Raw genomic sequence first — 14,477 nt, 5'->3', positions numbered from 1 at the left:
CTTCAAATGTGTTCTGATGGAAAAATGGCAGGGAAAGTGTCAACCTCATTCTCCTTTCCTTCTGAGTCCCACTGACAACAGGGGAGCCCGGGGAAGTGATGCTGTAAAACACAGGCTTCGTTTAAGGCCAGAGAGAATGTGAGCAAGGACTTGCAGTGTTGCAAGAAACAAAAGGGCTCAGCGTGTCAACTGCTGGCCTGACCAAGAATAGGGTAGGTGCTTAGACCTAGTAGAGAAAGAACAGCTTTTCCTGAGGTGGCAGATTTAGTCACCTGGTGGAGGCACGTGCTGCAGGAACTTTGTCTCTGGAAAAGTTCACCAAGGGGCTGTATTTTCCAAATGGCTCATAAGAAACAGCAGTTAGAATCTGGGGAATTTGAAGGTTCTGGGAAAAGTTGTCTTTTTGGAGTGAGTGGGTTGGAACTTTCTCTTGGTCTATCACAGGAAGAGCCAGTTCAGGGCTGTGTTCAAGGTTGGATGGCCCGTGTCAGCAGTGGAGCAAGACAGTATTTACTGGGATGCAACTCTGGGGAAGGGTCATTAAGTCAGTCCTCCACTAAAGTTGTGGTGGGGAACCAAGACTTGAAAAGATGCTAACATTGGTTTTATTCTTGCCCTGGGAGGAAGGCTTGTACCCAAGTGGCCCATGACCTTAGGATTCTGAATTTGTAGTGTGGCAGTAAAGCATGGTTTTATTGGTTACGCTCTGCTTTGCAGTCACATGTCCTTGGACAAATTCAGCATCTCTGAATTTCTTCATCCTCCTCTTCTCAAAATGTGCACCATGAGAGGGTTTTTTGAGGATGGAATGAGATAGAGCTTACACAACACATTGCTCTCAACCTGGTGTAGACTAGGTCCGTCCTCCTCCTTCTCCTCCATCATGATTATGAAATTCCGCCACTAGAGCTGTGTTGCTTTCTCTTTTATGGAGCCTCTCCAGGGGACTTAGTAAATGTCAAACATGACCGGGAGAGTTTTAATCTGAGTGTCTGCAATGCGGACAGCACTGGCGTGGTTGGAATGGGAGTGGGGGAGATACGGTGGGCTAGTGCACTAAGTAGGTAGGTTGGTGCTAGGTCAGGGCTGAAAATTCCTTTGCGTGACCCTCTGGAAGGCTTCCAAGAGACCCTGCACTGGGCATGCAATGGCAGCCCGTAGAGTGCAGGTTGTATCCTGACCATTTGCTACCATAGACATTGCACAGGCTTAGTGGGCCCCCCTCATTCTTTTAGAGACGGAGAACACAAGGCTCCGCTTGGTGAACGGGCTGCGCAAAGGGAAGAAGCTTTCGGCTATGCTGCCGTGAAATACTCAGTTCTTCTGATTCTTGGTCCGGAACTCCGCCCTTCTCCATACATTATAAATTGTTCAATCATGCATTAGGGAACATGGGAGGTATGAACTCAACATTGTCTTAGTACTTCTGAGATCCTCCTGGACACAATTCTAAAAAGCAGATCTATAATGCATTTGGAGATCAGTACGTGCTCAGAATGGACTCTTTCCTTTCTGCCTACGCATGTCCTGATTAAATCGCCGTTTCAACCTTTGGACAGGAACTTTTCCATTTGTGCGGAGTGTTCCCGTCTCTTGCCTGAAGTCTTGTTGGGCAAAACTGCCAGAGGAGCACAAATGGCTTCATTCTTTTCCCTTCCTGGTGCTCTCTGGCTGCTTTCTTCCTTTATCTTTGTTTCCTAAGATTCTCTGCTCTCTTTATCATGTCAACCGTGGAGGTTCAGAGCCAAGATGTGCAGACTGTTTCTAGCTAAAGGCATCTCCACCAGTGGGCTCAGAGGAGTTTCTGCCCCTCCCTTCACTACCTAGAAGAACTTGAATCAGTGGCTTTGCCCAGAGTAAGAGGTTAGCAGAGATAACCTCTTTTGACCTATTTTAGAGCAGAGCAAACTTCTGTTTACTAAATTGTTCTTAGCATCCTGCAATGACCCTTTGAAACCCCCAAGGTGTATTGCCTCATCCCTAGCTCAGGAGGTCTTATATGCCTTTAGCTCTCTTTCTGTCTCTGAATTTCTCTGTGCACGTGGTGTTTCTGACTGTCTCATGTATGTGGGTTTCTATACATACATATGTATTAAATTTGGTTAGTCTCTCTTGCTAACCTGTCTCATGTCTATTTGATTATTAGATGAAGCAGAAGTATCTTGAAGGTAAAGATTCTTCCTCTCCCACAGTAACTTCAAGAAAAAAACATCCGCCTGACCGGGCGGTGGCGCAGTGGATAGAGCGACGGACTGGGATGCAGAGAACCCAGGTTTGAGGCCCCAAGGTCGCCAGCTTGAGTGAGGGTTCCTCTGGTTTGAGCCCAAGGTTGCTGGCTCGAGCAAGGGGTTACTCGGTCTGCTGAAGGCCCGTGGTCAAGGCACATATTAGAAGGCAATCAATGAACAATTAAGGTGTTGCAATGCGCAACGAAAAACTAGTAATTGATGCTTCTCATCTCTCCGTTCCTGTCTGTCTGTCTCATCTATCCCTCTCTCTGACTCTTTCTCTGTCGCTGTAAAAAAAAGAAAAAGAAAAAACATCCATAACACATCTTACGCTGCACTACTGATTTACCCTATCGAAGGAGCAAGCCTCATTTAGAGCTGCCTTATTCACTAGTCAGATAGTTCCTGACTTCACTGTTTGTAATTCTGCATGTACATTTGTTTTTCCCCATATCTATGTGTTATACATATATATATTTACTTAATCCCTTCACCCTCTTTCATCCAACCCTCCTAACCCCCTTTCCTCTGACAGCTGTCCATCTGTTCCATGTATCCATGGCTCTGTTTCTATTTTGTTTGTCAGTTTAATTTTTTAAAATTAGATTTCACATATAAATGAGATCATATTGCATTGTCTTCTTCTGATTGGCTTATCTCACTTAGCATAATAAGCTCCAGGTCAATCCATGCTGTTGCAAACAGTAAGATTTCCACTCCCCTCTTTTTTTTTTTTTTTTTTTTTTTTAAGATTTCATTTATTGATTTTAAAGAGAGAGGAGGGGTGAAGTGGAGCGAGAAGTATTAATTCATAGTTGCTTTACTTTAGTTGTTCATTAATTGGTTATCTTATGTTCCTTAACCAGGCAAGCCTGGGGTTTCAAACCTGTGACCTCAGCATTCCAGGTTGACACTTTATCCACCATGCCATCACAGGCTAGGCAAATTTCTCCTTTTTTTCATTATTTCCTTCCTTCCTTCCTTCCTTCCTTCCTTCCTTCCTTCCTTCCTTCCTTCCTTCCTTCCTTCCTTCCTTCCTTTCCTCCCTCCCTCCCTCCTTCCCTTCCTCCTTTCTTTTTTCCTTTCCTTCCTTCCCTCCTCCCTCCCTCCCTCCCTCCCTCCCTCCCTCCCTCCCTTCCTCCTTTCCTTCTTTCCTTCCTTCTTCCTTTTTTCAGCTAAGTAGCATTCCATTGTGTAAATGTACCACAGCTTTTTATCCACTCATCTACTAATGGGCACTTGGGCTGTTTCCAGATCTTGGCTATTGTAAATAATGCTGCAGTGAACATAGGGGTCCAAATATTTTTTCAAATGAGTGTCTTGGGTTTTTTGGATATATTCCCAGAAGTAGGATCATTGGGCTTTTGAGATTTACCTGTGTTTCTGTGTGCAACATTACTTAGTGTTCATCTCAGTATGTAATTATGACTGTTGACAACTATTTGAGTTGTTTCTAGAGATTACAAAGAGTGCTGCTGTGGACATTCTTGTACTTCTCCTCTGTGCACACTGGCTTGCTTTCTGGAGGATAGGTACCTGGAGTGAAAGTACTGAGTCACAACACACACATCACTTCAATTTGCCTAAATGCCAAACTCCTTACCAATGTACTTTGTGTTAATTTATCTGTCCAGTGGCAATGTATGAGAACTGGGGTTACTCCACATCCTCAGCACTGCTTGGTATCACCAGACCTTTACACGTTAGACAACTTGATAGTTATCTAGCAGGTACCTCCTTGCAGATGGACACGATTTCCCTGGTAACAAATAAGGGGCAGGTATCTTCTCATATGTTTATGGGCCACTTAGATTTTCTCTTTTGATAATTGTCTATTCAAATCTTTTGCCCTTTTTTTCCCCATATTGGTTTGTCCATTAAAAATAATTTGTAGACATTCTTTACATTTTCCTCATACAAACCCTTTGTCAGTTATATGCACAGCAAATATCTCCTCCCACTCCGGATCTTGCCATTTGACTTTCTTCACGGTACCTATGGTGGTCCCCTATGATATCCACACCCTAATTCTTGTTTCTCTAACTGTAAATTGGGACAGGGTTTAGAGTGTTGGTTAAAATGACAGTTTTGATCTTCCTGAGACCCCACAAGGTCTGAGAGACCAAAACCAAAGCCCAAACCCAAGCGGGAAAGAATCCAGCTGGTTCTATGTTAACACCTACTTCGACATGAGGATAATAAATCACTCTCTGTACCCGAAGAAGTTCAGAGAGGACAGCAAGATCTGGTTATCCCAAGTGATCAAGGAGGAACTGTGTAATCAGGTGAATCAATTTATTATGTTCAACAAGATTGACGATGTGGCGAGTCTTAGGACATTCTGTGAGGAGATACTGGCTTGGAGCTGGTCACTGGCCACACAGGGAAGAAAGGCCTCAGTGCTTGCTTTTAAGATCAGATGCCCTCATACCATTGGCACTAGTGCCAAGAAACCCCCAGGTCTAGTTTACATTCTTTCTTAGCTCCTGCCAGATTGTCTACAGAACATAATTTGTTCCTTTGGGCATTTAAGTCTCCTTTCCCTCCTCGAATTTCTCAGCACAAATGTAGCAAAGTAGGCTAAGAGAAACTGTCCTTATCTCCATGAATTTCTGTAGAGACAGGTAGTTCTGCAATGTTGGACATGAATCTGGCATCTGCCAAATACTCTGCTTTACAATTTTGAGCAGATGATCAGCTCAACCTTCCTCTCCTCAGACTCCTATTTGTAAGAAGTGAAGCACAGACCCAATGAGAGAGAACATGCAAGGGCCAGGATCACTGTGGGCATGGAGGGGAAGTCCAGCATGGGCATGGAGTTAGCTCTGGAGAGCAGAACAAGGAGGAGATTCAGAGCAGGTCAATGTGGCCAATGTTTGTGGCACTCTATGTCAGGCTTTGTGTTGGGTTCTAGGGATGTAGGTTATAGAGAAGATTCTTGCCCTCTCAGCCATATACTTTATAAGTTTATAATTTTAATTCAAAAAGGTAAGAACTATGAAAGTTAAAAAAATTATTTCCTATTCATTGATTTTAGTGAGAGAGGAATGGAGAGTGAGAGAGAGAGAGAGAGAGAGAGAGACAGACAGACAGACAGGAACATTGATCTGTTCCTGTATGTTCCCTGACCGGGGATTGAACCAGCAACTCTGTCCTTTAGCAAGGTCCCCCAATTAACTGAGCCATCTGGCCAGGGCAGAGCTACAAAACTTTTATGTACAGGATGCTATGGAAACTTGGGGCAGCAAAATGAGCTTTGGAGGAAGCAAAGAAGGCTTACTGGAGGAGATGATACTCTGCTATAGAGTCTTTAAGGAGTAGGAGTTAGCCAGGAAGAACAGGAAAGGGAGTTTCAGGGAACTCAATAGATCCAAAGGATCTGGGTACAGAGGTGTAGAAGAGTATGGTGTGTGCAGGTATGAACACATACTGGTGTCTCACTAGAACATGGGATTACAGACGAGGCTGGAGAGGGAGGTAGAGCCAAGTTACAAAGGGCCATGAATGAAATTTTCACAAATGTCAACTGAAAGTGTTAAAGAGGCACTACCAACTGAAGTGCAAGGAAGCAATGAGGTCTGATTTGCATTTTGGATACATTCATCAAGCAACTCCGAGATGTTAGGCCAGGAGGAAGCCAGGGAAAGGTTTTTATTTCATTTTATTTTATTGTATTTTTTCTGAAGCTGGAAACGGGGAGGCAGTCAGACAGACTCCCGCATGCACCTGACCGGGATCCACCCGGCACGCCCACCAGGGGGCAATGCTCTGCCCATCCGGGGCGTCGCTCTGTTGCGACCAGAGCCAGTCTAGCGCCTGGGGCAGAGGCCATGGAGCCATCCCCAGCGCCCGGGCCATCTTTGCTCCAATGGAGCCTTGGCTGCGGGAGGGGAAGAGAGAGACAGAGAGGAAGGAGAGGGGGAGGGGTGGAGAAGCAGATGGCGCTTCTCCTGTGTGCCCTGGCCAGGAATTGAACCCGGGACTCCTGCACGCCAGGCCGACGCTCTGCCACTGAGCTACTGGCTAGGGCCGACGAAGGGCAAATGCATTACCCAATTTTATTTTATACAGGCCATTTTGTTACTGCATGACAGTTGAGTGATAAATGTGGAAAAATGATAAGGGAGATCACCTAAGAAGCTGTTTAATAAATAACAGAAGAGGATGCCTTGCGTGGCATGGTGAAAGTGCAGATGAAGTGGGTGGGGCTGAGCTTTATGTTCTAATCTAGGCAGAATTGGGAAGATCTGATGATCCAGTCAAGGTGGGTGAGGTGAGACGAAGGAGGTGTCAGGTTCAGGTCTGGTATTGCTCTGGAAACAGCACAAGGCTGTTAGGAGATTGTGACATGCTGTGCTTGCCTGTCCGATGGTGTGAGGAGCCCCAGTAGATGAGTAGTGTTCAATCAGCAAAGGCTACTAGAGAGCAATATCCTTAGAGGAGAACCCAGCATTTCATTGGGACACAGAGGTAGAAAATTTGCTGGGGAGAAGATATGAGGTAGAAGGAATTGGGGTTCTGGAGGGCACAGGGGAATGAGCATAACTGGAGGCCAAGAAGGTTGGTTGGAGAAGAGGATAGCAGAGCCAGATGGGGCGACAAAGTACAGATCTGGCTCTTCCTAATGCTCCAGCTTAGAAAATACACTTGCACTCACGTGATCATTTCCCTTTGGGGTCCTCCAAACTCATGTCTCCCATTCATTCTCTACTTATTAATTTTTTTTGCTCTGAAGTTCTCTTATGAGTCTTCCCACATATGTAATCTCAATTATATCACAGATTTCCTGAAGTTAGAAAACAAGACTTTACTAAAGTGGTTGAATTATATATAATGACATATTGATATACATACATATTGATATACATAAATATATATATATATATATTTAATGTGGTGAAAAACACACTGGTTAGAATGATGGAAAACTTGGCTCCTGTCCTAATCTACTCTCTAGTTGGAGGATTATCTCTACCATCTCTCTGGTTTTAAAATACCTCTTCTGTTGTATGGGTCTGCCAGTCCCTTAAGTGTCCATTTTTAAGAACTTTTTACAAGAATCGCTTTATTTGGCTTCACAACAAGCCTTGGTGATAAGTAGCACTGAGGATGTACAACCAGTTTTACAGCAGAGAATGCTGACACTTAGGTGAAGTAAGTGCTTCATTGGAGGCCCATCAAGCTGAGTCCTGATCAGAAGTCAGGTTGTCTGATTCTGGGTTCTCTAGTCTTTATACAATATCAGATGGAGCTTTTGTAAAGCTTAACTCACTTTGTAAACGGTCAGACTGTTGACTTTTAGTACCTTCAAGCAAGAGTTCTGTCATAAATTCCTTGTATGCCCCGCATTTGCCAGCACATAGCATGTGTTCAATGGGGACATGGAAGACTCGTTGTGCTCCCCAGACTGATGTTGATGGTGTGACGGGGATTTTCCCATGCTCTTTGCAGAGCCAGAGAGAGGGATAGACAGGGACAGACAGACAGGAACAGAGAGATGAGAAGCATCAATCATCAGTTTTTCGTTGCGCATTGCGACACCTTAGTTGTTCATTGATTGCTTTCTCATATGTGCCTTGACTGCGGGCCTTCAGCAGACCGAGAGTAACCCCTTGCTTGAGCCAGAGACCTTAGGTCCAAGCTGGTGAGCTTTTTGCTCAAACCAGATGAGCCCACGCTTAAGCTGGCAACCTTGGAGTCTCGAACCTGGGTCCTTCCGTATCCCAATCCGATGCTCTATCCACTGCGCCACCTCCTGGTCAGGCTTCCCATGCTCTTTGGGAAGCTCTTATTTCCCAAAATAGATTGTAGCTACACTAGACCTGAGGTTTGTGTGAATTCTGTATTCAGGATTCAGGCAAATGTGTGTGTAAGTCAAGTTGCTGCCATTTACGGTCCGTGACAACTTGGAAAAGTCATTTATTCCACCTGGGTCTCATGTTCTTTGTTCTTAAAATAGGAGAATAATATCTACCTGTTTTATTTTTCTTGTGTGTGAGGTTGAAAACAACTATTGAAAACATTTTGTCAACAATATAAGGTAACGCCTGACCAGGCGGTGGCGCAGTGGATAGAGCGTTGGACTGGGACCCGGAAGACCCAGGTTCGAGACTCCGAGGTTGCCAGCTTGAGCGTGGGCTCATTGGGTTTGAGCAGGACTCACTAGCTTGAGCCTAAGGTTGCTGGCTCGAGCAAGGGGCCACTCGCTCTGCTGTAGCCCCCAGTCGAGGCACATATGAGAAATCAATCAATGAACAACTAAGGAACCATAACAAAGAATTGATGTTTCTCATCTCTCTCCTTTCCTGTCTGTCTGTCCTTATCTGTCCCTTTCTCTGACCCTCTCTGTCTGTCTCTGCACAACAAAAGAAGGGGGGGTGGGAGAAACCCTGATGTCACTGGCTTGAGCGAGGGCTCATCCGGCTTGAGAGCAGGCTCACCAGCTTGAGTGTGGGGTTACTGGCTTGAGCCCAAAGATCACTAGCTTGAAGCCCAAGGTCATTGGCTTGAGTAAGGGGTCACTTGCTCTGCTGTAGCCCCCCCAGTCAAGGCACATATGAGAAAGCAGTCAATGAATAACCTAGGAGCTACAACAAAGAATTGATGCTTCTCATCCCTCTCCCTCCTGTTTGTCTGCCTGTTTCTATCTGTCCCTCTCTTTCTCTCTCTCTGTCTCTCACCAAAAAAAAAAAAAAAAAAAAAAAAAAAAAAAGAAAACAAAAAGACAACATAACGTAACTTTACGGTCTTTGTACATTACAGGCATTTGTTAAATGAATGTATGAGGAAGATACAAAGATATATGCTATACAGCATCCTCGAGGGCTTAGAATCCAGTTGCCAGCATGTAAATGGCACTCAGCAAGTGTGTTTTAATGGGAAGATGTCATGTTCAAAGTCAGACCTTTAGTTTATTGGATTGTTCAGTGGAGCAAGCAAATGTTCTTGTTCTTAAAAGGTTCACTAGCCAAGCAACACTCCCCCTCACCCCATCTCTTGAGAGCTACATATAGAGTGACTCTCCCTGGTCTCTCAGCTGTCTCTCTGCTGACTGGTTCAGCCATGAGGACCTTCCGCTTGGTCCTTGTGGTCCTTGTCTTGCTCTCCTATGTTCCACCAGGTAAAAATGGAATCCCCTCCCTACGGAATGCTAAAAAGTGAAGGGAAAGAGGATATGAAATTCTATAGGAATGAGAAGAAAGCAGGACTTGGATGAAAAAAGCAGAAACAGAGAGGGATGTTCTGGGCTGTTCCAGGGAAGGAAGAGAACATGCCAAGGACACATAACAGGAGGTGGCTCTCTTCAAAAAGAAACGGGTTCTAGATTTTGGTGTGGGGAGTGAGTAAAGTTTGTGAGGAAAGTTGAACTGATGGGGTTGGCAGGAGCAGAGCAAAGCAGTAGCACGAGACCTTTAGAGGACAGGTAGGATTTAAGGGAGGGGGGGCTGTTTCTTTAGGACTCTTAGAAATCACACTCCTAAGTCAGTTACCTATATGATTTCTCATAGATTTAGAAATTAAGGCAAGTTTGATAGCAGAACCAACAATCAGAGCTGGTTGTTCAAATATACTTACAGCATGATGGGATCCCATGGAACTTCAGCTTAAGGGGTCAAATTTATATTCTCTGGACAGAAGCCAGCACCTTGGTAATAAGGGGAAGGGTCCACTTGAGTAACTAAAGTGGAGATCCTCAAAACTGCTTTGCTTATGGCTTGCTGGGGTCTGCAAGATCTGCAGAAAGCTTTTACCCTTGGCCCTATACCCTCATATTCAAAAGGTAGTACCTAAGGGCCAGGCATCAAGTGTTACAAAAACAGGCCCAGGATGAGGATGTTGTTGAGGTTGATGCTGCTGTCCTGGAGGACAGGACCTCTGGACACTTTGCACTGTGTACCCACTGGACTCCCTTGTCCCCAGAGAGAAGTCCTAGAGCTAACTGGAAAATTTGTTTGCCAGTGGCCTTTGGTCATACCACATTAATTATCTTCATACCACAAAGCCCTGATAGATGGTCTCATGGCCCAGCTGGGTGGAGAGATTGATAAGGTTTAGCACACAGGAGGGATAATTCAGCAGGGTGACTCTAAGCCACCCTAACCTTCTTAAACTGCCTTCCTACCTGTCCTTCCCTACCCCTCAGCTTCCAGAGGCTCCCAGGTCTTAATGCTAGGAAGAATACTAGCAATAAATTTAGATATGTGTTTTCAAACCACTTCATACTCATTATTCCCTGGGATGTTTTCATGTGCCCTGTGACTAAGCCAAGACAGGTAGTAAGGCCCTTGGCAAGAAAGTCACAAAGAATGCTATTGGGAACACAGGGCCAGAACCATGGTCTTCCGTAACTCTAGGTCAGCGATCATTCCTTCTTCAAGTGAACACTGTGACAAGCCTCAACTGCCTGATGCTAACCTAGACCCTGCATGCCCCCCCTAGAATGGGACCTCTGAAGATTCCTGAGAATACTCCCAGGTCCAAATGATCTTTCTATTGCAAATTGTCCCAAGCTGAATCTGCTGGGCTCTGTGATCTGCACATGTAAATGGGGACCACGGGAACTAAAGGTTTATAACAAGGTCTTTGGAAAATAACTTAAAAGTAATTGAAAAAGCAGCATCTGGCCATAACATGACTGTGATGTTTTTGATCCTGTCTAACTTATTATTAAAAAGTTTTAAGTCTAATTTATCCATGATACTGTGACCCTACAAGACACTGTGCACTTACCTTTGTTTCTGTTGGCAGTTAGAAGTGGAATGAACGCATACATAAGAAGACTTTTGCATTCATGCTGGCGAATGGAAGGTACTTGCAGATTAAGCTGTAGAAAAAAAGAAGAATTTCATATTTTTTGTGATAGTAATTTTTTGTGCTGCGTAGATAAAAAATTTTTACCTAAAATAATTGCACAATAGTTATATCTGCAGCTCCCTCTGATTTCTTTCGGGGACACAGATCCTTCTCATTACACAATCCCATTAAAACAATGGCTTTAGTCTCTCCATGTTTCTGTGTCTGCTGTGTTTCTCTTTAAGGGCGTTCATGTGTCTCCTAAGGGAAAAGATTTCTTAAATTCCCCGTCTTCAGTACTTTTCTTTTGTTAATTTATTCCTGCCTTGGTGGGATAGCTCAGTTGGTGAGAGCATCTGCCCAGTACTCCGAGGTGATGGGTTTGATCCCCAATCAGGGTACATATAACAAATCAACTGGTGAATGCATAAATAAGTAGAACAACAAATTGATGTTTTTGTCTCCCTCAAATTAATCAATAAAGTTAAAAAAATTTATTTTTTATTAAAATTTCCTAAAACCTTTCTTTGAAGTATACCATACAATCATATTATTAAATTTTACCAGCCTAACATACTGATGGAACCTTCACCCAAGTGAAGAAAGAAACATTTCTACATTTCAGTGAGGACTATAAAAGCTAATTCCCTAGCTTGAAGTCTAATCCTATAAATCCTGACACCTCTTTTTGAATTTTATATAAATGGAAATAAACAGTAGGTACTCCTTGCACCTAGATTTTTCTAATCTACATTATTTTTATGACATTTATTTATATTTTTGGATGTAATTATAGATTACTCATTCTTAATATTGCATAGTATTGTATTGGGAAATATACCACAATTTATTTGAAAATAAATTAGGTATAGATGACCATATCTAGTATAGATACTAGATATAATCATATTTAGTATAAGATATGCATTTGAAAATAAATTGTGTATAGATGACCATCTAGTATAGATGATCATACGTATAATTTCTAGTTTTGGGCTCTTGTGAATAGTGCTATGACGCACATTCTTGGACATATACACAATGGAATACTACGTGGCCATGAAAAAGAAGAAAATCTTACTTTTTGAGATGGCATGGATGGACCTGGAGATTATTATGCTAAGTGAACTAAGCCAAGCAGAGACAGACAAATATTACATGATTTCACTTATATGTGGAATCTAATGAACAAAGTGAACTGAGAATGGATAAGAGGCAGAGTCAGGGCCACAATGACCAGAAGGACAGCTGTCAAAGGGAAGGGGGGTGAAGGGATGGGATCAGAGAAGGTGAAGAGATTAGTAAAATTATATATACATAACACTTAGATACAGATAACAGGACAGCAAATCCCGAAGGGAAGGGGGAGGGAGTTACGGGGAGGGGGTCAAAGGAGGGAGTAATGGGAGACAAGGGGGCGGGGATGAGGGAGTTATATTGAGTGGGACACTTGAATCCATGTTAACACAATAAATTAAAATTAATAAAAAAAATAGGCTGTAAATTTTTCTCACTGAATAGCCTTCTGTGATAAATGAGTTTCATTGTCTCTGAATAGCTATGGAGTTATGCTTGTACTGGGTTGTGCTTTCTCAGTTGGTCTACCCCAGATCACTCATTTACTGCTGAGAGACCCTGGGTGTGTCTTCTGTGACCTCCCTAAAAAAAAATCTCGCATGCCTTTTTTTTTTTTTTTTTTTTTTTAGTGAGAGAGCCAGAGAGAGGGACAGACAGGAAGGAGAGAGATGAGAAGTATCAATTCTTCGTTGTGGCACCTTAGTTGTTCACTGCTTGTTTTCTCACATGTGCCTTGACTAGGGGGCTATAGCTGAGCCAGTGACCCCTTGTTTAAGCCAGTAACCTTAGGCTCAGGTCAGCGACCTTGGGCTTCAAGCCAGTGACCTTTAGGCTAAAGTCAGAGACCATGAGGTCAAATCTATGATCCCATACTCAAGCTGTTGGGCTCACAATCAAGCTGGATAAGTCTGCGCTCAAGCCAAATACCTCGGAGTTTCGAACCTGGGTCCTCTGTGTCCAAGTCGGATGCTCTATCCACTGTGCCACTACCCAGTCAGGCTAAAGTTAGGCTCTCATGCTTTTCTTGATTGGTCCCGGTGCTGGTGTCTACCACTAAAATTTAACTGGAAGACAGATTCTTCCCTTTGTAGCTGCCACTGTGGTTGGTGCTGTGGTATTCGCACTGATGTCTCTCCATATTATTTGGGGCAAAAGAAGGGGCTGCCACATTTGGTGTAGGTTTCATTGAGCCAACCTTATGCTTGTCCATACTCTAAGATAGGGTAAATACCCTTGTTCTGTATTTGTTTTTTTTTTTCACCACTTAAGCATCAAATTAATGCTCCTCATGGTCTCAGGTCTCACAGAGTCTCTTTTGAAACAGTATTTACTGCTACTTCCAGCAATCTCTTTTCTACACAGAACTCAGGCCAATGTTTATGTGTCTTGAAGGGAAAGAGATATTAATACATTCCCTTTCCTCTCTCTTTCCAGGAATATTTGCAAAAATTGTCCCCCTTATTCACATCCCCTTCTCCACATACAACTGAGTTTATGCCAGCAGATTAAGGCCAACTTCAGCCCTCCATCTCCACACAAATAACTCACTTCTAGGAATAGATGAAAACATTGAGTTGTTTCTGTGTGTGCCCTGACTGGGAATTGAACTGGCAACACCCACGCACCTGGACGACGCTCCAACCAACCGAAATATCCAGCCAGGGCTTAAGTTTTATTGTCTTTTTAGACAGAGAGAGGAAGGGAGGTAGAGGGGAATGGGAAGGGAAGCATTTATTGGTTCACTCAGTTGTGCATTTTTTTGTGTGTGTGACAGAGACAGAGAGAGACAGAGAAAGAGACAGATAGGGACAGACAGACTGGAAGGGAGAGAGATGAGAAGCATCAATTCTTTGTTGTGGCACCTTAGTTTCTCAGTGATTGCTTTCTCATATGTGCCTTGACCAGGGGGCTACAGCAGACCGAGTGACACCTAGCTCAAGTTAGTGACCTTGGGTTCAAGCTGGTGAGCCTTGCTCAAACCAAATGAGCCTGTGCTTAAACTGGCGACCTCGGGGTTTCAAACCTGGGTCCTCGGCATCCCAGTCCGACGCTCTATTCACTGTGCTACCACCTGGTCAGGCCCATTTATTTTTTTTGGATTGCTTCCCATGTGTGCCCTGACTAGGCATCGAACCTGCAGCCTTGTTTTGGGAGGACACTCCTAACCGACTGAGTTAACTGGCCAGGGCTGAACTCACTTCTATAGATGTAAAATATATATGCAACAATCAATCTAACTGGATGCATTTTGAGGTAAGTTACAAACATCAATACATTTGTCTCTAAGTACTTGAGAATAAAATTATTACTTAGAGTTTAGTAGTTTTTTTAAATATACATATTTTTAAAATAAAATTTACATACCACAAAGTGCAAAGA

General features: G+C 43.6%; 2 protein-coding genes across 2 annotated transcripts in view; one reads left to right on the top strand and one right to left on the bottom strand.

Moving 5' to 3' along the window:
* CTSB (cathepsin B) overlaps nucleotides 1-14,477 on the bottom strand; it is a 698,317-nt gene that overhangs the window by 94,518 nt on the left and 589,322 nt on the right. The gene's annotated exons all lie outside the window — the stretch shown is intronic.
* DEFB135 (defensin beta 135) lies at nucleotides 9,291-11,146 on the top strand. The gene is made up of 2 exons (XM_066360187.1): nucleotides 9,291-9,348; nucleotides 10,977-11,146. Exons 1-2 carry the CDS (start codon nucleotides 9,291-9,293, stop codon nucleotides 11,144-11,146), a joined length of 228 nt encoding a protein of 75 aa, XP_066216284.1.

This window comes from Saccopteryx leptura, chromosome 1 (genome assembly GCF_036850995.1).
Source record: "Saccopteryx leptura isolate mSacLep1 chromosome 1, mSacLep1_pri_phased_curated, whole genome shotgun sequence".
Taxonomy (NCBI): domain Eukaryota; kingdom Metazoa; phylum Chordata; class Mammalia; order Chiroptera; family Emballonuridae; genus Saccopteryx; species Saccopteryx leptura.
Note: the sequence above shows the minus strand (reverse complement) of the source record. Positions and strands in the feature narration are given on the sequence as shown.